We start from the raw sequence: 25,173 nt of genomic DNA, 5'->3' as shown, positions 1-25,173 counted from the left end.
TTTTCATTTCCCAAAACAGTATTCTATCTAGAAAACCTTAAACTACACAGGGAAAGATCACACCAATGTGGCAGGACTGTAGTTTAAGAGAATGAGCTACCCAGTACAACCAGTGTCCTCAAAGACAGTTGTACAAGTTCAATTTGGAATTTAGGAAAACATTTTTAAAATATTTTTATCCAGTAAAACAAAACAAAACAAAACTTACCTTTCTCTTCACAAATTTATCCCAGTAGTTATTGGGGAAAGATCTGAAAGTCAAAGGACAAAGTTATTGATGGGTCTGTCTGGCACAGACCCACTGCTGGAACGAGACAATTCTACTACAAAAGCAAAATCAAGACGCAAGTCACCAAAGTTCTTTGTGTTACTCGTGCACGAGGGAGGCCCGACTGAAGTCGAGTGTTGTTCTGCCCACTTGACCTCCGTCGGCCTCTCAGCCAGGTTCCCTGTAGTGCTCCTTTTATTGTGGTTACATCAATATGCATAGGTTCATTAACAAATGACATCTTACATAGGCATGCATGTGAACAAAGAGTACCAGTCTGTGCATAGTGTGTGTGTGTGTTCCTGTGAAGACTCCCCAAGCTGGTGCTAGGAGCGCTGTGGTCCACCTAAACAAAGGGCTCTTATACTTAACCAGACACAGAGTAGGTGTCCTCCTATACCATAAATCACTAAGAGAAGGTGTGACCTCTCTCATGACCTTAAGATGTGTGTGTATGCCAGAACACTCTGAAAGGCACACAGAGTCGTTACAGACTACTAAGGATCAAACCTCTATCAATCTACAAACAATTTTATACTTCTAAGAATATATTGTTATATATTTCTAAGCATAAATGACAATCCACAATATAAACCTAACAGTTACTCTCTCTTTCGCATTTACTCTCAGTTCTTTCTTCACCACAACAGACCGGTACAGCATCCGCATCACTGGAGCCGCAGCACCAACCCATCTGTCGATCTCCTGCTCCCCTCTCCCCTCACTCGTGAACAAGACACCGAGTTACTCCTTAACATGGGGCAGAAACTCGTCCCAGAACCAGAGTGGGCACTCCTGCCTTTTCCGGCTGAGCACCATGGCCTCAGACTTGGAGGTGCTGATTCTAATTCCTGATGCGTCATATTTGGTTGTGAACTGCTCCATTGTGAGCTGCTAGCCACCACCTGATGAAGCCAACTGAACCACATCATCTGCAAAAAGCAGAGACAATATTCTGAGGAAGTGGAACCCTTCAACCACTTGGGTATGCCTAGAAGTTCTGTCCATAAAAATTATGGATAGAATCAGTGACAAAGGGCAGCCCTGGTGGAGTCCAACACTCACTGGGAATGAGTCTGATGGTGATGGTTGAAGGCCTTCTCCAAGTCCACAAAAAACATGTAGACTGGTTAGGCAAACTCCCATCCACCCTCAAGTATCCTTTAGAGGTTAAGAGCTTTTCCAGTATTCTGCCACCAGGATGAAAATCACATTGTTCCTCCTGTATCCAAGGATCGACTAATGGATGGACTCTTCTATCCTCACCCCGGCATAGACTTTACCAGGGAGGCTGAGGAGTGTGATCCCCCTATAGTTGGAGCACACTTAACACTTGACTTCCTCTGTGACCTCACCCCCGGTGATGGACGAGTCGTCCCCTTTGTCCCCAGACTCTGCTTCTTTATTAGGTGCAGCGCTGCTGACTTCGACTGAGGATATTGTTGGGCGGTGGAAGGAATACTTCCAGGACCTCCTTAATCCCACTACAGTGCAGGTAGAGCACCGCTTTCCCCTCCTGAGTCGCCTGATAGTTTGCCTGGATCTCTTCGAGGCAGTCTGAAAGTCATTTGCGGCATGGCCTCTCCGAACTCCTCCCACGCCAAGTTTTTGCTTCTGCAAATGCCTGAGCCGCATTCGCTGTTGGTACCTATTGGCTGCCTCAGAAGTCCCACAGGCTAACCAAACCCGAGGGGACTTCTTCTTCAGCCTGATGCTTTCTTTCACCTCCGGTGTCCACTATCTGGTTCAGGGGTTAACACCATGACATTGCACCAACCACAGGCACTAACACCCTTGCCGCTGCAGTTTAGTGGAGCGACTTCAGCAATTGAGGTCCTGAACATGGTCCATTCGGACTCCATGTCCCCAGTCTCCCCCAAAATGCTGTAAAAGGTCTGCTGGAAGTGGCAGTTGAAGTACTTGCAGACTAGGTGTCCCCAGTGCAGCCTCACTTTACATTTAAGCGCCCCAGATATGTTCAGCATCTTCGCCTGACACCTGATCGAACTTACTACCAAGTGATGATCAGTTGACAGCTCAACACCTCTCTTCACCTGAGTATCCAGAACATGAGTCCACAGATCCGATGATACGATTACATAATCAATCATCGACCTGTGTTCTAGGAATCCTGGTGCCACGTGCACATATGGACACACTTGTGTTTGAACATGGTGTTTGTTATAGACAAACTGTGGTTTGCACATGGGTTTTTGAATCACTCTTTGTCTGGTCCCTTACCCAGGTTGGGTGCAGGTTATTCCCCCAACAAAAATTATATGCTAACTGATCAACAAGAAAGATAATTCAAAACTATAATTCAGTTGAAAATCGGTTGAACCTCTAACAGAATCAGCCTGCACCTGTGCTTAACCCCCATCCTACCAACTGGGTAGGACTCAGCCCTCAGAGGTATAATTTTCTGTCATAACTTATAAGTGATTTCTTGTTTGTTTTTTTAAGCATTTCATTTTCTATGACTTTATCAATCAATTTGTTCTTAATTATGCCACATCATTGTTTCCACTTTGAAAGGTGCTTTTTTTTAAAAATAGAAATGACCTCCGTCAAAAGCACCCAAACTATGCAGGTGTAGTAAACTTAATAATTTTTTCAGTTACTGTCTGCCATGAATCCTACGTATCACACGGTATAAAGAGAGGTATACTGTACTACGTCATTTTAAAGAATAACAACTCAGAGGCCATCATGGCATTCATGATCTGGATGAGAAACTTTAAAGACTGGAAGTTATCAGAACATTGCAGATGTCGCCAAATCTACCTGAGACTGACTGAAGCGCTGGTCATGTTACACATGAAAAGGAGAGCTGATGTTGCAACCTTCCAAGCCCTAGTCCAGTCACTGAGGAAAACTTGCTAATGTGACTCTCAAATGTTTGACTGGAAAATCTACTTGAAAAGGGATTTAGTTTAGTACGGAAACACAGAAAGGAAGGTAGCAACTGTTTGCTCTTCCTATTACATGCCAGCATTCCCTGAGCAAAGCATGAGGAAAACTGCGTGCTATAACTGCTTACAGTGTGTTTTTAACTGTAATTGTTTTTGGTCATTTCCAGCACAATCATGGTGAGAGTTGATTCACATTGCATTGTTGGTCTCTGCAAGGGTTGTAACTGATTCTGATTGATGCAGGAAACACTGGCAGGATTAGATCTTTGGCCTCATTGGTTTTGTGCTTACTTCCAATATTTTATACTGGGGTAAAATTACTCTAATTGGGTTCATATATAAATACAACACAAATAACGTTTGATTAAATTTAATGAAAACTAGGTGATATCAGAATCAAATGATGGTAAACAAGCTGTGAATAACATGGAGTATATTTGGGATAAAAGCTGCAAGTTGCATTAAAGAAAAGTATTGATTTTTGTTTCCAAAATATGCAATTTAATTGCAACTTTGCAAACATAATGAAAGTCTTCTTTTTAGATGAGATTAAATAATGACTATTAATTCCATCCATCCATCCATCCATTCGCTTCCGCTTATCCTTTTCAGGGTCGCGGGGGGCGCTGGAGCCTATCCCAGCTGTCATAGGGCGAAAGGCGGGGTACACCCTGGACAGGTCGCCAGTCTGCCGCAGGGCTAACACACAGGGACAGACAACCATTCACACTCACATTCACTCGCACATTCACACCTAGTGGCAATTTGGATTATCCAATTAACCTATCCCCACAAGCTGCATGTCTTTGGACGGTGGGAGGAAGCCGGAGTACCCGGAGAGAACCCACGCAAACACGGGGAGAACATGCAAACTCCACACAGAAAGACCCTGGCCTGATGGTGGAATTGAACTCAGGACCTTCTTGCTGTGAGGCAACAGTGCTAACCACCGTGCCGACTATTAATTCATTGACTATAAATATGGGTTGCTAATATTATTATTAATATTATTATTATGCTATTATATTTATTTCTTGCAGTAAATTATTCTCAGGGTGCCCACTGACCCCAATCAGCACTGGATGTATGTTAAAAATGGCAGAAGGTTGAGGGTTAATAGGCTATCTACAAATTATATCTTCTATTTCTTTATAGATGCAGCAGTCACTTGTTTTCGTGAATGAAAATAGTCTGTATAACAAACAACAATTTGATATACACATGCACACTCTCGTGTAGGGACAGAGGTCTACTTACTGTGTGTTGATTACCAGTCTGTCCCACTGTCCTTTGATGTCATCTTCTGATGGCTGCTCTGTTATATAAAGGCCATCAAATTCCAGCTTCCTAGCGACCTCCTTTTCACGTTTAAAGATCACCAGTGGCACCTATATAATGCACACAAAAAGTGGAGAAATGCAGATGTCAATGGGTTCTAGACTTAAGACTAACTGTAAATGATTGAAACTCTTAACTCTTAGTAACTGTCCTTATATTGAAATACATGTCAGTTTGTCCAGTTTCACATTTCTACACAGAGATTTGACCATAATTAAAACTTCAGACAGATTTAAAGTGAACTGATGGTAAATAATGTGTCCTGTTCTCCTACAGGTTGACTGTTTTACATACTGTATTTCAGATTTACAGGACAGACTTGATTGTAATGAAGCAGTCCTTCTGAATAAATCTCTGATGGCACACAGGATTCCTTTATTTCAAACATACCGATTCATCTAAAGCTGCCTCATGCCATTTTGTTTCCAAAAAGATGCACAGGTGTAAAGCCTGAGTACTTGCTCTATTAGTTTAGTAAGTATGTTACTACTACTATGTTAACTTGCTCAAGAGGTCTGCTCATTTGTGATTTAATAATTTGCATTGATCTTGGTAGAATGGATTGACCTTTATTGAAATGACCAGACTACATCTTTGTCCATAAATTTAATGTAGATTACCCGTAGACCTTTCCAAAGCTTTGTTGTGTGGCATTGCACAAATTTGACCGACTGGCGTAAGATTTAATAACAAACTCTGTGGTTGTTAATGGCAAATACTACATTGCAGATTCTAACATTTTGCACTCATTTCTGTTGTATGTCACAGTGAATATCCTACCTTAAGACAGTAGTATCCAATGATGCAGAAGAAGGAGATGACCGTGTGCAGGACAGCAAGGATCCGTAACATGGGCTCCATGTAGCCACTGCTCTCTTCCAGGACAAAACGAACGGTGACAGGCTTCTGGGGCATGCTGGTCTGATCCATCACCTCTTCCTTTGCATCCACAGTTGCCCCACCTAGTGGATCCCACTGAATGCTGCTCTCTGAATGGCTGGTGTGTACAACTTCCCTCTCCTCAGTCACTGATGAGGATGTAGAAACCTGGAAGGGAAATTTTTCGTCTAGTTATGTAAGCAAATAAAACAATAAGAAAACAAAGTAAAATAACATTAGTATCAGCTATTAGTCCAAAATTTAGTTTTAATTTTTATGACTGATTTGTCCTGAACCCCAACTTCAGGCTCTATAGCAGGGGTGGGCAACTCCAGACCTCGAGGGCCAGTGTCCTGCAGGTTTTAGATGTGTCCTTGGATCCATTACAGCTGATTTAAATGGCTAAATAGCCTCCTCAGCATGTTTTGAAGCTCTCCAGAGGCCTGGTAATGAACTAATCCTTTGATTCAGGTGTGCTGACCCACCGTGACATCTAAAACCTGCAGGACACCGGCCCTCGAGGCCTGGAGTTGCCCACCCCGGCTCTATACTAAAGATTCTAAACCAAGCTATAAACACAGCAAAGACTGAGTCTGAGTCTTCTGAAGCAACATACAATGTAGTACTGGCATACTAATTATTAACAGAATATTAAATGATTTGTGATTTGCATTTGCACAAGTTTGTACCAGTTTTGTCCTTATTCGTAATCTAGCACAGCAATGAAACTTTTTTTCCTAACCCTTGGATTTCCCTTGAAAAGGCTGGAGCCTACACGTCGCTCTCGCTCTGCAGGCCTACTTGTTGTTCCTAGAGTATTTAAAAGTAGAATGGGAGGCAGAGCCTTCAGTTTTCAGGCCCCTCTTCTGTGGAACCAGCTTCCAGTTTGGATTCGGGAGACAGACACTATCTCTACTTTCAAGATTAGGCTTCAAACTTTCCTTTTTGCTAAAGCATATAGTTAGGGCTGGACCAGGTGACCCTGAATCCTCCCTTAGTTATGCTGCAATAGACGTAGGCTGCCGGGGATTCCCATGATGCATTGAGTTTTTCCTTTCCAGTCACCTTTCTCACTCACTATGTGTTAACAGACCTCTCTGCATTGAATCATATCTGTCATTAACCTCTGTCTCTCTTCCACAGCATGTCTTTATCCTGTCTTCGTTCTCTCACCCCAACCAATCACAGCAGATGGCCCCGCCCCTCCCTGAGCCTGGTTCTGCTGGAGGTTTCTTCCTGTTAAAAGGGTGTTTTTCCTTCCCACTGTCACCAAAGTGCTTGCTCATAGGGGGTCATATGATTGTTGGTTTTCTCTGTATCTATGAAGCGCCTTGAGGCGACTTTTGTTGTGATTTGGCGCTATATAAATAAAATTGAATTGAATTGAATTCATAGGGAAAGAGGCAGGGTACACCTTGGACAGTTCACCAGTCTATCACAGAGCTACCACATATAGAGCGACAACCATTCGCACTCACATTCACATGTGTGTGCAATTCAGAATCATCAGTTAGCCTAACCTCAATAACAAGAACCATTAAATCCCAAACTGCTAGCTGGCACACTCCATCTCACTGCCTTTTTATCCGCCATGTCGATGTAGCAAAGTCACTTTGAAGAGTGAAACTGGTTGCAGACCTGGTCTCTTCTTTAAAGAATTCACTGCAGAGGCAATAAATTGTAAATGGTTACAATGATTTTGTTCTTCCTATGGTTTCCAACCACTGTTTTCCCTACTGAGACTGCAGGATAAACAACAACAAACAACTTTCTCATTTTACTCAGCGCAAATAGAAGAACACTCATTAATGAGAAGTACAATGAGTGTATTAGTGCTCTTTAAAACGTGCACTCACTCCTACTCTAACTCAGGCAAGCGTAAGACTTTCCACTGCAAAGGCCCATAAAACAAAAAAAAATTTCAAGTGTCCACAAGCAGTAAAATCCCTTGTATCATGTGCCTTCAATAATTGCACTGTTTAATTTGAAACCATTGCATGCAGCACCACACTCTGTAGAAGAAGATGTGCAGAATGTAATTACAAGAACATCCTTGGTACTGTTACCTTATAGAACAGAAGGATAAAGTTTATTGCAAAGGCAACAAACAGAGCCAACATCCTCATGTTGTAAAAGTTTCTGGCGAAGTAGTTCTGTAGGAGAAACCAAAAGATGAGCAAAAAAAGTGTTTTTTAAAGCTATGGATTGAGATGTTGTATAATAATAATAATAATATAGATGATAAGAAGAAGAAGAAGACAAAGAAAAAGAATAAGTTGGCCATACCAGCAGTTTCCTCTGGTAGGCAATGATCTTCTTTAAGAAAGCTGACTCCTGAACATCAGGTTCGTCAGACTTTGAGGTGTGATGCCTCCTCATTTTTGGTTTCATCGTCTCGTTCTTTGACTGTTTCTCTTGTTTCTCTACATCATCACTTCTGAAAACATAAGCCAACACACAGGTATTTTTAAAATGACATTACTGTTTCACTGTGGTTTTATTCATTTACTGTCTTTTTAGGTTTTTGGAGTTTAAAATGAATGGACTAATGCTTGTTATACACTATAAAGCAGCGGTCCCCAATCTTTTTTGCGCCACGGACCGGTTTATGTCCGACAATATTTTCACGGATCGGCCTTTAAGGCATCACGGATAAATCCTGTACCGGTACCAAAAAAACAAGAACATTTATTCATAGCACACGGGAAAAGCCCCAGGGAAACAGAGTTAATGATAAAAAAAATAATGATAAAAACCCTGAAAACCGTAAATTTAACACCCGAGTCTCAACTCTCGCGGCCCGGTACCAAACGATTCACGGACCAGTACCAGTCCGTGGCCAGGAGGTTGGGGACCACTGCTATAAAGCATTCTTTAATGCTGTTTGATGTGATTATTTCACTAAAAAAGAAAACACCATCAGGTCCTAAATGTATTAGTGAAAATGCACACATGCATTTATGCAATTCAAACATCCAGTTCCAAAAATATGTTTACGTACTCAGATGTTTTTTGAGGTTCACATTTACTCTCTAGTTTTGATTCCATCTCCTCTGAGGCAGAGCTCTTTGACTGAAAGAGAAAAATGAACAGTTAGACAAATATCCACAGCCACATTTGGTCACTTTTGTGGCTGATGACATGCTTGTACTGTTACTGTTGTAAAACGTCAGTATTTCTATGTTGAAATAGGCAGAATTTAGTCAGAGGAGTCAGTGAAGTTGTGCAACATCTGAATCAAAATCTTAAGACATTCGATCATTTGATCAAAGCTCACAGACACATTAGCTGATTGTGAAATTCTTATCTTTTACCATTCAAAATCAGCAGCTGTGAGAGCTGTGATTCATTTTAAACAGCTCAAGATAAACCTCCATGAAAGGGAGCAGTAAAGTTTCCACCATGTGGAAGTTAACATTTCAGTGGCTATCAAACTAGCTACAAGCACATGTTTCTGAGCGGATGGAGAAAGTAGAACAGAAATATGTAAAGTCGACAGACTTTAACCATTTTTCCAGAAATTGGAGTGTCCAACTGTAAATCTGGGAGATTCCAATTGCATATATTAGAGTCATCTATGTATAAAATGAAAATGTATTTGTTGATGATTGTTTAAACATGTTGTTTCACCATGTCCCAAACACCAAATACGAGGGCTGAGGTCCCAAATATGCTGTTTATTAGATCTGCCCCTCTGCATCATAGAAAACGTAATACATGGTTGTCTACCATAGGTTATCACTGTAATCTCTGCCAGAAATCAGTTGGCAAAGGCCAATACTAAACTTACAAAGCAGTCTATTTATTTTAATAAAAGATATGGGAGATTGACAGCCGACTGCAGGGATGCTGAGACATCGATGCCTGGGTATTCAGACGTGTTAAACACTGGTATATCATAGAGCAGTGAAATCCTTTCATTGGAATATTCAAAGGTAGAAATACAGATTTAGTCCAATTAATCCTGGACTCTGATATATGTCACCAAAACCTTTAAAAGAAAGAATACTCACGGTCGAGGGGTAAAAAGCAAAGAAAGGAGAAAAGAAAAAAGTGGAGGGGAAAAAGCAGAGCCTCTCACTTGTGTCATGAAAGAAAGTAAGAAAGAAAGAAATCACCTGATGTCTCCATCTGACTTCAGGTTGGGGTGCTGTGGATGGAGTTGGAAGGGGAACCGGGGAGTTGAGAAGTTCAGTAAAGCTGGCGTTGGGGTTATGGGGGGTGATTTTGTACTGGCCCCCTTCCCTTCTTAAGTCCAGACCAAAAATGTCTGACAGCAGCTCTGTCTCACTGGTATTGACTGTCAGGTCAGCCAAGTCTTCCCCGGTGGAGCTGTGATCAGATCTTTTCTCCCTGTTCTCCCCCTCACCGCGTACCTCGTCCTGAGTAGGGTCTGGCATATTGGCCAACAGCTCTGACACCTAGGGGCAGAGGCATTTTAGCTATTAGCAAACAGCTGTTACTTTATCTAGACTGTTCTTTATTTTGTTATTTTAAGAAAAATCTATAATAACCTTTATGGTCTTGGCCCCCTCCACCAGGTTTTCTCCAATGAAAGTGTTGTAGAAGATTCTGCAAAATCCTCGAGCCACATTGAATGCCACATGGAGGAGGCCCAACAACACCGACCAGTAGGTGGAGACCAGGGTGGTTACCATGTCCTTCACAGTCATGTTCTTTATCTTCTTCATTTGCTTCTTTAAGCTCTTCATGGACAGTACCTGAAACCAAAGCAAAGTTACTGGTGAACTGTGTGTTCAGTAGTATTACTGTAGACATTGTCAAGAAAGGTGAGACTGAAAGAAACTGAAGTCCCCGTGGCTTATCTCTTATTACATCTGAGAGACGGTGAACGGTTTTAGCACCAAATTTACATGTGATTTTGCTGATAGTTAATCATGCTTAATGGCTTAATATTGATCAGAATATAATCAAGTTTAACCAATACAATGAATCAGAAGATATAAGAGTGAATGAATAGTGGAGTTGTAAAGCGCTTTGAGGGCCCCGAAAAGCGCTATATAAATGTACACATGCACACACAGCTTCCATCCTTGGACTAGCCACTTCAATACAAAATCTGTTAGTAGATAGATTTTTTGCCCCACTGTATGTATGTAAGAAGGAGGGAGGGGGAAGTGAATGAAACTCTAACAAGACAATGATATTAGAAAATGTATGATATTGATACGGCATTAGTAAAAAAAAAAAGTAAAAGAAAAGTAATTGAAGCTATGGCTTGGCTAATTTGGGTTGAAAGTGATCATTCAGTAAATGTGTAGATGTCACGGTTCTGGCTCATTTTCACCCAGCATTTTGAGTTTCTTATGTTTTGGTTTATTTTTGCATTATGGATTATTTTCTGATTCTCTTGTGCTTTATTGATTATTATTATAATTCTATGTTTCAGTTTATTCTGGTTAAGGCTTTAGTTCTTAGGTTTTGTTTTGGTGTCCTCGTTTTTCCTGTAGGTGTAGTTCAGAGTCGAGTCTGCGTCTTTGTGTTGCCATTTCCTGTTTTATTGTGAAGGTCCACGTCTTATGTCAGTGTGTCTAGCTACGCTCCCCCTGTCTCGTTAGCCCTAATCTCTCCCAGCTGCCTCTCCCTCCTGTTTTCCATTCCCTGATTACTCCCCTGTGTATATAAGCCTTGTGTTTGCCTTTGCTCTCTGTCGTGTCGTACCCTCAGATTGTGCCTGTGTGTTTCTGTTCTCAGTGTTCATTGTTCAGTTCATGTTTTGTTTCCTCGCCAGCAGAAAAGCTGAGGTTTACAGCTGCAATTCAGTCTCCGAGTCCTGCGTTTGGATCCTCATCACACAGAGCCCTGACAGTAGATAACTATTTTAACAATACAAACGTATGACAATATATAGTATTTCTACTTAAAATTATGTTTCTGTCTCATTGTATGTTTCGTGGTGAGCTTATCTGACTGTGTGGGAGACATCTTTTCCATCCAGTGTCACACATCTTTAGAGGATCTGCCATTTGCTGAATTCAAGGTTTAAATATATATATGTATCTAAGAGTTTTCAAATTGGAATCAAGTTTCTTATCTCTGTTCTTTTGAAAACAGAAAGCATTACTTTCAAAACTGTTCAAATACTATTTTAGAATATTCCAAAATACACCCAGAGTGAGCTGTTAGCTAGGCTCAGTGTGTAACTCACCTTTATTAGCAGCATGATGTTATATCGAAGTGCTAGCAGTGCCATGTAGACAGTGGTGACAGAAAAGAACCCCACATCGGGGTTCTCCTCATCTGGCTTCTCACGCTCGCTCTCCTCTTTTATCGCCAAGCGCTCACCAGCGTCAGACATCTGAGCCGCCAGCTGCATTTCAAATATGGTGTCCTCACAGAAATTCACAAACAGCTCCATCTTCTCTTTCTCCCCTCCTTCATTCACCACATCAAAGATGAACTGACGCTTGGATTCCTTAACCTAGGATAAAAATACAAACTTTGGCATTGGTAGTGACGTACTACACTAAAAGGACAAATGTCATAGTTTCTGATGTATTCGCTGTATTTACCTGAGGTTTTTCCCACTGTGTACGACTGGACTCGCTGATCTCAAAGTAGACCCTCTCGATCCGCTTTGCACTTCCCATAATCTCGATACGGCCTAGGTATGGTTGGAAGTAATTGAGGACACTTTCTGCCAACTCCAGGAAAGTCTGCAGCCGGGTGTCATGAGGCATGTGCTCTGACAGGTTGGTCAGCAAAACCGCCACGTTGAAGCCAATGTCCTGTGAATTTGAAAATCAATTTTTCATGGGATTTTTCAGTTTTGAATGAAACACTTCTATCCATATCTTCTCTATTATGCAGTAATTTCTGGGTAAATATGAAGTGCTTCTCTGTAATTTGCTGAATCTCAACCAGGAGCATTTGTAAATTTGTACTTGTACTCCACCTTAAATGTAATAGCTGACCAAATATACCAGGATTGGATTGAGAGTGTGCAACACAGAAAACAAGCAAATGAAGCAAAACCAACTTAAAGATGCTAACAAATAATGACTAAACAAGAAAAAGGAAAATGGAAACAGAAGATACTGAGTGAAGCCAACTTATTGGCGATCGTGGCTCAAAGAGTTGGCAGTTTGTCTTGTAACCGGAAGGTTGCCGGTTTGAGCCCCAGCTCGGACAGTCTCGGTCGTTGTGTCCTTGGGCAAGACACTTCACCTACCGCCTACTGGTGGTGGTCAGAGGGGCCGATGGCGCGATATGGCAGCCTGGCTTCTGTCAGTCTGTCCCAGGGCAGCTGTGGCTACAACCGTAGCTGCCTCCACCAGTGTGTGAATGTGAGAGTGAATGAATAGTGGAGTTGTAAAGCGCTTTGAGGGCCCCGAAAAGCGCTATATAAATGTAATCCATTATTATTATTATTATTATTATTATATTGGAGATTATGTATCGGAATTTCAGGAGCGGGACCACGCCCCCAAACACGCTCCTTTCGGTTGTCATCTATATAGGTTCCCCCAGTTCTGCAAACCGTTCATTCTCGTTTACGTGCCCCACCCTCCCTCCTTGTTCTCAATTCTTTAACTTCTTCACTTCTATTTAGTACATGGGGATCTGCCAGGCCCGGGAGCCGTTGCCAGTCCCCTTCGAGGCCTTCCCCAAACCGCAGCTCAATTCATGTCCAAGCATCACCTTTACCTACTAAAACGCTGTCAAACCTAAACTGAGGATGTGGGCCTGGCTAGTGAAAAAAGACTACTTGGGCAGGCTGCCCAGTTCTTTTAACTGACTGCCCAATAATATTTTGAAAAACTGGATGTATTAAAAAGGGTGTTTGTTTCAAAACAAGAGCTATAAAATGATCAGTTACACTCTCATCTTGATTTTAAATATCCTCAACTCCAAAGTATGGGAAGACAAAAAGAAAAAACAGACAGAAAATTCAATAAAAGTCCTGAGTCCTGATGAGAACTCTCAAAACTGTAATCAGTTTGTGTTTTTTGATTACTTACCTTGGCTGGCTCATGAAAGCGCTCCACAAACTCTTCATAGTCAAGAAGTTCATTCTCATCAGTTTCAGCACATGACAGCAGGTACTCCGTCTCTGACTGTGTGTAGTGTTTATGGCTCTCCATGGCTTTATGAAAGTCCCTCTTGGAGATGACACCTGTTAGGTCAAACACAAATCTATAAACTTGGAAATCTTCCTGGATTCAAATGATGTAATTCCACAACAACTTATAGAAAAATAAATTACATGGACTGGCTTCCACCTCTCAGTCTTTGAATTCAGGTGTTTTCTGTCACATTGTCACAGTGTATAAAATCAAGCACCTTGGCATGCAGTCTGGCTTTACAAACAATACTGAAAGAATGGGTCATTCTAAAGAATTACCTGAATTTGAGCATGGTAATGCAATTGAATACTACCATTTTGACAAATCAGTATCTGAAATTTCTTCCCATGCTTGATTGCGTGATCGGCTGTAAGTGGTAATAATGTAAAGTGGAAGCCACAGTAACTGATTCAAGCTGCAGAGTTTTAAACCTCCTCTGACACAATTCTTTTGTCCACATGTTTTCAGAGCCTTGCCTTTTCCGTCAGGGTCATATTCCTTGAACCCATCTGAGGAGGTCAGGTCCTTCAGTTTGAGGAACATGTCGAAGAACTTAAGGATCATCTCTACATTGTTGGAGGACTCAACCAACATATCCACCATCTGCTTTCCAATGGTCCCATTCACCACATTACCTGGCAGGACAAAACAGCACATTTGCAACCTAAGAATATACTAAGACCACCACACATTTGTGGTTTCTTCACTCTGTTCCCTAAGATCACTGTGGTAGAACTAAACAAGAAAGAAAAGAAAAAAACAACAACACAGAACTAGTTACCTTGTTTTTTGTGGCAACATACAGAAGAAATTCAAGACAAGCTTCACAGAGATGTTCAGTGTATTTATTCACAAGGTACTGTAGCAAAATGTAACTTGTAATGCCCTTAACGGCAATGTTCCCTCACTTAAACTAGTTTTGGGAGGATGATCATTTTGTAGAAAATGTTGTAGAACTGCACTTCTGCAACACCGTGACACCGCTAACCTCTGAGACACCTGAGATAATGAATTTCAATACCCAAACCTGTATTTCTATGATTTCTTTCATGATGATTTGTTAAAGCAAACCTACCCTCTAACATAGACAGCAGCATAACCACCATGTCTTTCTGCAGATCCATCAGTTCCTTCAGTAACTCGATCTGACTGGAGTCCTGAGGCAAAATAAATTAAAATAACATAAAATGTTTAAAGAATTCAGCAGCCACATGTGCTCATGATGTGTTAAAAAGTAACAAAGAGTGTGATGGAATGACAGTGGTCAGTCAAAAGTTTAATATGAAGTGCTAAGATGTATATGTTTCCTGTCTTTGGCCCCAAATGTTGGTACACTTCACCATGATTCAACTCAGCAGGCACTATACATATCAGTTTAATGCTTTTGTGCTGTTGGGTGAATTTGGTCAGTAAAGCTATTTTGGCAAAGTGCAACTTTTTTAAAAACTTACTTAGTGAAATGAATAATTCTTCTTCTTTTAAAATGGTAACATATATCTTGTTATAAACTCCTCCACATATAAATGGGTTCTGCAATGATGATCAACCATTGTACTGAAGATATAGTTGTAATTATTTATAAGCAATTTGATATAAAGCACATTTAGATGTTTAGATTAGGCATGTAGAGCTAAAGCTATGGGGCTGGCATGAAAAAACACGGACACCTGAGATAAGAAAGGAAATAGCTGAAAGAGCTAAGAGAGCTCTGGTTAAGGATCTCAGTCTACGCTAATAAGGAACCAACATACCAGCAAAACTACCAGCCTTGAAGTTCCAGGAAAACATGTTCTAAAACTAAAGGGAGACATAATTTATTCTGATTTTTAAGAGTTCTTAACTGAAAGAACAGATGACCCTAAACTTGTGACTGACTGGTAGACTTCGTTCAGATATAATGCCTATCACATTAGACTCACATCACTGGCCAATAATACCCTGAAGCACAGATATTGGTAGTGTCTCGCGATTTTTTTGAGAATCAGAGATATTTATGAGTGATATTTGTTTTTTATAGAATATAATGAAAATGATTATTGGGAAAAACAATCCACAAGTTGCCAACTGTGTTATGTCTAGTGGCATTGATCATTATCTCAGAGCCTGAGTCTGCAGACACCCATCACTAAATTTACGTACCTGAGACAATTTCATCTGCATGTGAGCAAAAACATGTAGAAAGCCAACCACAGCATCCCACAGTCGACTATGGGCTAAACTCTGCTGGTTGCCGGTGCATGGACCCTAGAAAAGCATTAATAAGTGTGAATGTATTTTACAGATACAACCTCAGAAAATGACTCAAATGAAGCTTTTTCACGAAATGAATGTGACTTTAAAACTGTCCATTTTATTGGACATAATATTACAGATCACTGGCTCCCATTACTGCCCCAATGCTGGGAAGATCATTGCAGGTTTATCAGTCTGCTTGTTTTCCAATTTTTTACTTCTAATTAAGCAACAGCTGTCACTACAGTAAAAAACAAAAATAAAAACAAACTATAAACTCTATGACTTAATACCTATAACATGACTGTATAGTAGTGATTTAAAGTGGACATGAATGACTACGTGTATGCATTTAATTGTTTTAAATGTATTTGCTTAAATGGGACTGTGCATATTAAGATGAACATATGAATGTAAATATGAATTAGCCAAAAGGCCATTTTTCAGAAGTACTTCTGAAGTCTGTGACAATGATGGAAGGAAAAGGGCCAATTAGCAAAACAGTTTCTATATGAGTTTTTTATAAACTTCCATATCGGCCTTTTTCTGTGTAAAAATAACAGAATTATCTGCATACAGCTGGGTATTGATGTTATGACAGGCATTGGGTTAGTAATTAAAATGTAAAGAAAATAAAAGTGGTCTAAGTATGGAGCCTTGAGGTACTCCAGCTTTAAAACCAAGGTAAAGTGATCCCCTTTGGCTGCTTTATCGTTTTAATGTTTCTGAGGTATGAGTTTTGTCACTAATTAGCTAACAGAAACGGAGATAAGCCTATTAGCATTAAACCAACCAAGTGACGTCATGTTTTGTACTGGCACAAGATGGCGCTAAACAGGCTCTAAACACTTATTTCTTAAATCCAGCAAGAAAAACGTTAAATGTATGACAATTTTTGACCATCACTGAAATCAGCCTTTATACATGTAATGTTTCATGTTCATTTTAACACTGATGACTGTATTGTATGCCCTTACCTGGATGTACTCAGTGAGGGTATTGAAAACCTGCTTGGCCACATTTATTGCCTTGGAGAAATTCCGCTGGCCCTGCTCATCAATCACATCTTTCCCAGAATAATACCAGTAGAAATCACTGATGGACTCCTGGAGGAGAATGAAGCAGGAGGATAAGAAGAAACATGAGAGGGCTATTTTGGTTTTTATTTGTGGCAAAGTAGTAGCAGTAGTATTCAAAAGAGAAATAAAAGGAAATCATAATAATAATGTTGATTAAAACATTTTTAGCTAAATAAACTATGTTATAGTTTTACCAATTACACGGAACTCACAAGAGTCAATAACTTGTTTGCAGTATGTTATCAGCTGAGCTGCTATCTAAGCACAAGTTATAAAAGTCATTTATTGGCATTAACCCTCATAACATATCATCAAAACAGCTACCAAAATATTGTTTACCTCTACAACATGTATTTTTTTGTAATGACCATTTACACCATCTAAACATTCTTTCTCAAAATCAGATGAACTCACTGAACCTTAAAGAAAGACCTTCCAATTCAATGAAATGGAGACGCAGACACATTCACAGTTTGCTGTATTTCAAAAGCTTTACCCGTCTTTCTGTGACTTTAGCTGTGTGGTTCAGTTCTATGGCAGTGAGTGCAGAAAGTGTGCTGATGATGGATCGTTACTGCATTTTGCCTTTGCAGGCCAGAGTGAGGGTGTTGTTCTTTAGGAAAGTGGTCAGTATTCCCTCTTTTTTTATTTTAGTCTAAACTGTATGAGAAATGTTTGTCAGTAGTGGGTAAAAGAAGCTGACCTGAACTCTTAGAAGGTAGTCAACAGTGGAGATAATGATGTTAACGGTTGTGTTGTTTCCCGTTTGAGTCCTCAAGTAGTTCTGAAAGTCTGAAATAAGATACCATAAAATTCTGCGTGGAATGTGTTCAACTGAATAAATACAGTATGTCTCACAGTTCAAATCTATGTCATACTTTGCTCCATGCTATGTCTTAGAAATCACAGTTGGTTCTACTACAAGTCCATCCATAATAACCAGCAGTAATTCACATATATAAAATCACATTAAGCATTAAGGTATCTACTATTCTTTAAAAACATGGTTCAACCCATTAACGATCTAGCCATAAACAGTGAAAATGTTTTTGTGAGAGTACTGGTAAATTTTCACAAATTAAAATGTTTAAAAATGTTTAGCCATTTTCCTGTGAAATTCACTGTAGAGAACTTATGCACACCTGAGTTGTGTCCTTCACAGAGCAGCTGCAGGAAGCGGAAAAGGTCACAAGTGAACTCATCATCCTGCATGACCTTCTCACCTGGCCAGAGAAAAGAAGCACACACACACACGCACACACCGCACACGCCCATATACAGGTTACACACATGTACATACGGACACACATTTTCATAAGCACATACAGAGGTATGCACAAATGTACACACAATAACACAGGCATGATCAAGCACATACATAAATGCACACACACATTCATATAAACAGACACACGTACGCAGAAAAAAGTCACACCAGAGGAAACAAAAGCAGACAACATATAGGAAAGGGAGAGACACACAAGAAGATGGAGAATGAAGTATTAAAAGAGGAGGCGGTAATATTGTTGTGTTTTCTTTCAGTTAGTGAAAAATGTATGGCCATGGAAAACACACACGCACACACACGCACAAACACACACACAAACACACACGCACACACACACACACTTTTGGATGAGCAGTAGGCAGTGACAACAGTTCATGGTGGGCTGGTCCCTACACTGCAGCATTTTAGAGTCAGGACTGGATTTCAGCTCTTTGGTTGGTTACTGCTTTCTGTTGTAGTAATAAAATGGCATAGCTGAGGCCGACTGCTCTGTCTGGGTGAGAATGCTGCTTTGAACGATGGAATGGGAAAGAAAAAGAAGGAATATGCAACACTTTACAGTGACTTAATACATCACTATCATGACATTACAAGAATACATCCATACAATAAGAAAACACACTGAACTGAGCTGAGAGAGAGAAAATGTATACATCTGAAACCAGGGCACTACTTTTGTAGTGCAGATACATACAGTTACAAGTATTTGCCCCCTTCCCAATTTCTTAATTTTTTGCATATTTGTTCAACTTAAAAGTTTCAGATCAAACAAATTCTAATATTCGACAAAATAAAAATAACCCAAGTAAACATGTTACAGGGGGGGAAAGCTATCCAAACCACCAGGCCTCATGTAAGAAAGTGGCACAACCTTATAACTGGTTGGCAGCAAGAACTGCAATCATGTACTTGTGATGAATAGCGATCATTCTTGCACATCCCTGTGGCCTGTTTTTCTTTCCAAAATTATTTTAATTCAGCCACACTGCAGGGTTTGTGAGCACGAACAGGCTGTTTAAGGCCATGCCAAAGCATCTAAATCTGACTTAAGTCTTGACAGTGGAGGCCGCTCCAACAGCTTTATTTTTGTTTTTGAGTCATTCAGAGGTGGACCTTCTGGTGTCATCCTGCTTAACCTGAGTGCACTTGATCTTTGAGAAATGAACTGATGGCCAGACAGCAGAGAGCACAACTCGTGTTTTCATCAATTACATCAAGACATCCAGGTCCCAGGTACCATCAAACTACCAGCACAATGTTTGGCTGTTTGTATAATCTTCTTTTCATGAAATACTATGTTAATTTTATGCCAGATGTAATGCCACTCAAATTTGACAAAAATGTTGCTTTTTTCACATTGGAACTCTCCCATGGTTGCTGTTTTTGCCCTGTCACTTTCATTTTTTTAGATTGTGGCATGATATTATATACTTTGTGAGATCTTTTAGTCTACTTCACTTTGTCACATAGGTTCTAATTAAGTGATTATTTGATTGCACAGGTCTGACAGTAATCAGATAAACTAAACTCAGCCTTCCCAAAAGTGTGATTGATAATAGTAAATTCGTGATTTAACAAGGGCAGGTGTGGACAGCTTGATAAATGAAAGATAATTTAAAAACTGTGTATTGTTAGAAAACTAGACCTCTTTTAAGAGATAGACCTATGGCATCAATTTGAAAATCCTAGGTGACCTTTCCTGAGTTATGGTGTTGACTAGATTTCAGAAAACCTGACCTCTGATCACCTGATCTCCGTTCACCAAGATACAAACTTGTCTGAGATTTTTAGTAAATGCATTCATGGTGTCAATTTAAAATTCCTACATTCCCTCATTCTCAAGTTATCCCGTTCACACAGCTGAGTGTCCAGTAGGGTGATGACAATATTCCATTAACCTTTTTACCACTGCGGGGTAAAAACTGTTTGATGATCTGAAACATAAAGTATGACAAATATACAAAAAAACTACAAAATCGGGACTCTGGATAATACTTGTTAAAGGGCACGGTAGATCAGTTCCACCAAAATTTCAGAACGTTTGTTTTATTTATCACACTTAAAGAGTAAAAATCGTTCTTATAAAATATAACACGTGCTAGAAAAGAGTAATAATGGAATGCAAACATTTTTACAACAATGCCACTTTAGTATTTAGCAGTTTGATGAATAGTCATGTTTTTTTTGTTTCCTTTTTTTAAAACACAAAGAACATAATACATGATAACTATGTTACATTCCCTTTTTGTAATTGTTGCTCTGTAGCTTTCGTTTTATCTGGTGTTACGAATCCAACTCACTCATTCTTTACAGCAGTGTGCTACTGACTCTCCCTATTATCTCAAATTTAAGGGATAGGTTATCCTTCAGCTCGAGTCAAGACAGTGAAAAACAAAGCCTTTGCTCTACAACACGGTCGGTCAATTTTTAGTTAAATGAAGTAAAATATGGTTCAATTTATTTTATGCTGACTGACAAAAAAGTGTGCAATACTGGTTATCCATTGTTCATCCATCCATCCATTCGCTTCCGCTTATCCTTTTCAGGGTCGCGGGGGGCGCTGGAGCCTATCCCAGCTGTCATAGGGCGAGAGGCGGGGTACACCCTGGACAGGTCGCCAGTCTGTCGCAGGGCCAACACACAGAGACAGACAACCATTCATACTCACATTCATTCGCACATTCACACCTAGTGACAATTTGGGTTATCCAATTAACCTATCCCCACAAGCTCCCACTGTCTTTGGACGGTGGGAGGAAGCCGGAGTACCCGGAGGGAACCCACGCAAACATGGGGAGAACATGCAAACTCCACACAGAAAGACCCCGGCCTGATGGTGGAATTGAACTCAGGACCTTCTTGCTGTGCGGCAACAGTGCTAACCACCGTGCCACCGTGCTGCAATGGAAAGATGTTGTTATGGATAGAAAGATGTTTTACCCTGGAGCCCAACAGGATTGGAAAGTAGTGTGCAAGTGAACAAAGTCAGGTAACAGTTTTCTGACTTGTGCCACATTCCTTCAACTAAACCATTGTGTTGCAACACTTTTCACCCCACACACCCATTGCTCAGAAACCCTCTCTGATCCTGCTTTCAGTTGGGCCACCTTTGTCAAGTCTCTTTGCAGCCTGCATTTTGAACATCTTGAAATAAGACACCCAAAGACTGGGTACTGAGTCTGAGTCTGCAGAGACATTATACCTCTTTCCTGTACCAAAGACACCACGTCCCAGTGGCCCCCAGGATTACAGGCCTGTGGCACTGACATCATGAGGACCCTGGAAAGACTCATTCTTGACCAGTTCCGACCTATTGTGAGGCCACATAAGGATTCTCTTCAGTTTGCTTACCAGCGCTGCCTCATACCGCAGGATGCCATCATCTGCCTGCTCAATTGTGTCTACGCCCATCTGGACCAGCTAGCGAGCACTGTGAGAGTCATGTTTTTCAACTTCCAGTGCATTCAACACCATCAGGCTGACCCTGCTTGGTGATAAGCTGACAACGACGCAGGTGGATGCCTCTTGTGTCCTGGATTGTTAATTACCTGACAGGAAGACCACAATATGTGCGTCTTTGAAAATGTGTATCTGACAAGGTGATCAGCAACACAGAGGCACCACACACTTTTCTTCGTTGAAAAGAAGGATAAGACCCTTAGGCCATGCATAGATTACAGGGGCCTCAATGAAATAACCATAAAAAACAAAAACCCCTCCTGCTAATCAGTTCCACCATTTTCACAAAACTAGATCTCTGCAATGCTTACCATCTAATCCGCATCCGGGAGAAGAAAGAATGGAAGAAAGCCTTTAACACACCACTGGGCCATTTTGAATATTTAGTCATGCCTTTTGGACTCACAAATACACCATAAGTATTCCAAGCTCTGATCAATGATGTACTAAGAGACTTTATAAACTAATTTGTACTTGTCTATCTGGATGACATCTTGATCTTTTCCAGGAATAGAGAGGAACACCAAGTTCACGTCCAAGCCGTCCTACAGCGCCTGCTGAAAAACAGACTCTAGGTTAAAGCTAAAAAGCGTGAATTTCACTCCCTCTCAGTGACTTTTCTTGGTTATGTTCTTGCAGAAGGGCAGGTGAAGACAGACCCCGCCAAGATCCAAGCCATGGCGGAATGGCCTACCCCAACGTCCTGTAAACACCTCAAACGCTTTCTTGAATTAGCCCATTTCTATCACCGCTTCATATGAAAATATAGCCATTTATCTGCACCCCTCACCACTCTCACCTCCACCAAACAACCTTTTCTCTGGAACCCAGAGGCTGAGGCCAATTTCAAAAGACTGGAACATCTGCTCACCTCAGACCCTATTCATCCAAACTCCACTATGCCTTTCATCATAGAGGTAGATGCTTCAGATTCAGGGATTGGGGCTGTTTTGTCACAATATTCAGGTCCTTAAGCCAAGTTACAGGCATGCACCTTTTTCTCTTGCCTCTCTCTCTTCTCTCTCTCTCTCTCGGAGCAAAACTATAATGTAGGAGACCGGGAGTTGTTAGCCATGAAACCTGGGAGATTAACGAGACCATCCAGCAGGCTCTGCAAGATGAGCCTGATCTGGGGTCTGGTCCCCTGGGTCGCATGTATGTCCCCTCGGCAGTTCGGGCTGCGGTTCTGAGATGGGTCCACACTGCTAAGTTCTCAGCAGTTCCCTGGGGTGTTGTAGAACCATCTTGCTAATAAAACGCCATTTTGGTGGAGGACCTTAGAAAAGGATGTAAAGGAGTATGTTGCTGCCTGCTCCACCTGTGCCCACAGCAAAACCTCGACACAGCAGGCCTCCTCAAACCCTTAACTTTACCCTCACGTCCCTGGTCTCACATAGCATTAGAATTTGTCACCGGTTTACTGGCCTCATCTGGGAAATCAGTAATCCTCTCTATCATTGACAGATTCTCCAAGTCAGCTCACTTCGTGGCCCTGGAAAAACTCCCCTCAGCTGCTGAGACAGCCCAGCTCATGGTAGACCATGTATTCAGGCTCCATGGAATCCTGTCCGAGATCACTTCTGACTGGGGGCCGCAGTTTGTGTCTCAGGTATGGAATTCATTCTGCACAGCCCTTGGAGCCCGTGTAAACCTAAGTTCCAGACATCACCAACGGTCACCAACAGCCAGACTGAACATTTAAATTAAGAACTGGAATCTGTTGTGTCGCCACTCACAAACCCGGCTGCCTTCTCCCCTGGGTGGAGTATGCAAACAATGCACATATTTCCTCCTCTACTGGTCTGTCACCTTTTGAGGTATCCCTTGGCTATCAACCACCCCTGTTTCCTGAGGATGAGGCAGACCTCGCCTGTGCCCTCCGTGCAACACCACTTAAGACGCTGCTGCAACATCTGTTGTAGAATGAGGGAAATGTTACAGAAAGCAGTTGCCCACCAGCGGTACTACGCGGCCCTCCGCACACCGGCACCCAGGTACACACCTGGACAAAAGGTATGGCTTTCCACCAGGGACGTACCTCTCAGGTCTGTGACTGGCAAGCTTGTACCCCGTTTCATTGGACCCTATGAGGTAGACACAGTCATCCCTCCATCCACACTCAAACTGAAACTTCCTGCTGCCATAAAGATCCGTCCTACCTTCCACTTTTCCTGAGTAAAGCCAGTGCTCACGAGTCCGTTGTGCTCGCCGGCCGACCCCCCTCTATCCACCCAGCTTGTTGAGGGTCATCCGGCCTGTACAGTCCGAAGGATCCTGGACGTCCGCTGGCATGGTCAGTTGCGACAGTACCTGGTGAATTGGGAGGGGCATGGCCCTGAAGAGCACGCCTGGGTCCCCAGGTCTTTCATTCTTGTCAGCTCTCTTGTTTCTGATTGTTACAGGTTGCGTCGAGGCTAACCAGCTGCTGGGAGGCATTCCTTGAAGGGGGGGTACTGTCATTGACCGTGTGAGCAGCTGGGTGTGGCCGGTGTGGATCCCTGCCTCCTGTAACCACCTTAGGGCGGGCCTACCATCCTCTCACCTGGGCAGTGCACCTGCGATTAATCCTGGACAGTCAATTGAGGGTATTTATGGCCAACTTCACTACCACCTCGCCACCAGTTCATCAACTCACTCAAGTTAGTAACAGGCTCTAATGCTAAGCTCAAGATCCAAGATCCTTATACGTTTACCTTGTTGTCTTTTCTCCTAGCTCAACTCACCTGCTATACTACGACATCATCACTTTGGTTTACCTGCTAGACTCTGGACACAAACCCATCCACTCGGATCTCTGCCTTCCTCCTTAGCCTCAGCCTCATCCTGGCCAAGTAAGCCACTCCATTCCAGCAATAACTATAGCTCCAGGACCAACCCATGCACCCACTAATTCCTTTCCTCTCTCTCTCCCTCTAATACACTCCGTGAGCACCACTTCAGTCTCCGTTTAAGTAACGTGTCTCCGGCTGCTGTGCTAGGATCACCTGCCCTGTACTGTATTGTGTGTTAAGGCAAGGTTCTTGGTTTTGTTCCTCCACTAGTGTTCCCCCCACCAAGCCCTATATTATATATCAGGCCACGTCAAGTTCCTATGTTTGTCTCTCCTTGTTTTCCTTGGCCTTTGTAAGTAAAACCACTACTTTAGTTCAACTATCCTGCTTCCGCACTTCGTCCCGCACTTGGGTCCAGTTTTGTACAGGCCTCCGGCCCCCTTGACAATCCCATCCTCTTCTTTCTGCAACACCTCAGCTGGGAGGTCTTGGTCTCTGATCCTTGGTTGTTAACCACACTCTCCAAAGGATACATTCTCCAATTAAGGTAATGGCCCTCAAAGTTCAATGGAGTTTGTCACAGATTCTCTGAAGGCTCAGGCTCTGAGGCAGTAAGTCATATCACATCTGGAGAAAATCACTTCCTTATTCCTAAAACATGGACACCTACACCATTTTAAAATAGTTTGCATCGACATGCATTACATGCACCATTATGGTTACATTCTTGCTTCTGCAGACGAGAGGCATGTGAATTCTTACATTATTGGACAGCTGGTTTATATTTGCCCCAGTTCAGGAGCAGGCATACTCAAACACAACAGCTCTTCTTGTATAGTTGTATTGTATAGTTTTCAAAT

General features: G+C 41.7%; 1 protein-coding gene across 1 annotated transcript in view; it reads right to left on the bottom strand.

Annotated features, from left to right (window-relative positions):
- The window catches only part of ryr2a (ryanodine receptor 2a (cardiac)), a gene marked incomplete at its 3' end in the record, with an annotated part of 131,382 nt that overhangs the window by 1,182 nt on the left and 105,027 nt on the right, over window positions 1–25,173 (bottom strand). Inside the window, exons 71-87 of the mRNA XM_013914831.1 lie at window positions 17,938–18,018; window positions 17,499–17,587; window positions 16,694–16,822; window positions 15,624–15,728; window positions 14,560–14,641; window positions 13,961–14,119; window positions 13,380–13,534; window positions 11,931–12,146; window positions 11,567–11,839; window positions 9,912–10,118; window positions 9,516–9,818; window positions 8,399–8,469; window positions 7,684–7,834; window positions 7,464–7,550; window positions 5,299–5,565; window positions 4,438–4,568; window positions 209–251 (exon numbers count right to left, since the gene is read on the bottom strand). Of these exons, the coding sequence (XP_013770285.1) occupies window positions 209–251; window positions 4,438–4,568; window positions 5,299–5,565; window positions 7,464–7,550; window positions 7,684–7,834; window positions 8,399–8,469; window positions 9,516–9,818; window positions 9,912–10,118; window positions 11,567–11,839; window positions 11,931–12,146; window positions 13,380–13,534; window positions 13,961–14,119; window positions 14,560–14,641; window positions 15,624–15,728; window positions 16,694–16,822; window positions 17,499–17,587; window positions 17,938–18,018 (2,549 nt within the window). The remainder of the gene's footprint in view (window positions 1–208; window positions 252–4,437; window positions 4,569–5,298; window positions 5,566–7,463; window positions 7,551–7,683; window positions 7,835–8,398; window positions 8,470–9,515; window positions 9,819–9,911; window positions 10,119–11,566; window positions 11,840–11,930; window positions 12,147–13,379; window positions 13,535–13,960; window positions 14,120–14,559; window positions 14,642–15,623; window positions 15,729–16,693; window positions 16,823–17,498; window positions 17,588–17,937; window positions 18,019–25,173) is intronic.

The sequence above is a fragment of the Pundamilia nyererei genome, unplaced genomic scaffold (assembly GCF_000239375.1).
Source record: "Pundamilia nyererei isolate P.nyererei 1_Seehausen unplaced genomic scaffold, PunNye1.0 scaffold00228, whole genome shotgun sequence".
In the NCBI taxonomy this organism is placed as follows: domain Eukaryota; kingdom Metazoa; phylum Chordata; class Actinopteri; order Cichliformes; family Cichlidae; genus Pundamilia; species Pundamilia nyererei.
Note: the sequence above shows the minus strand (reverse complement) of the source record. Positions and strands in the feature narration are given on the sequence as shown.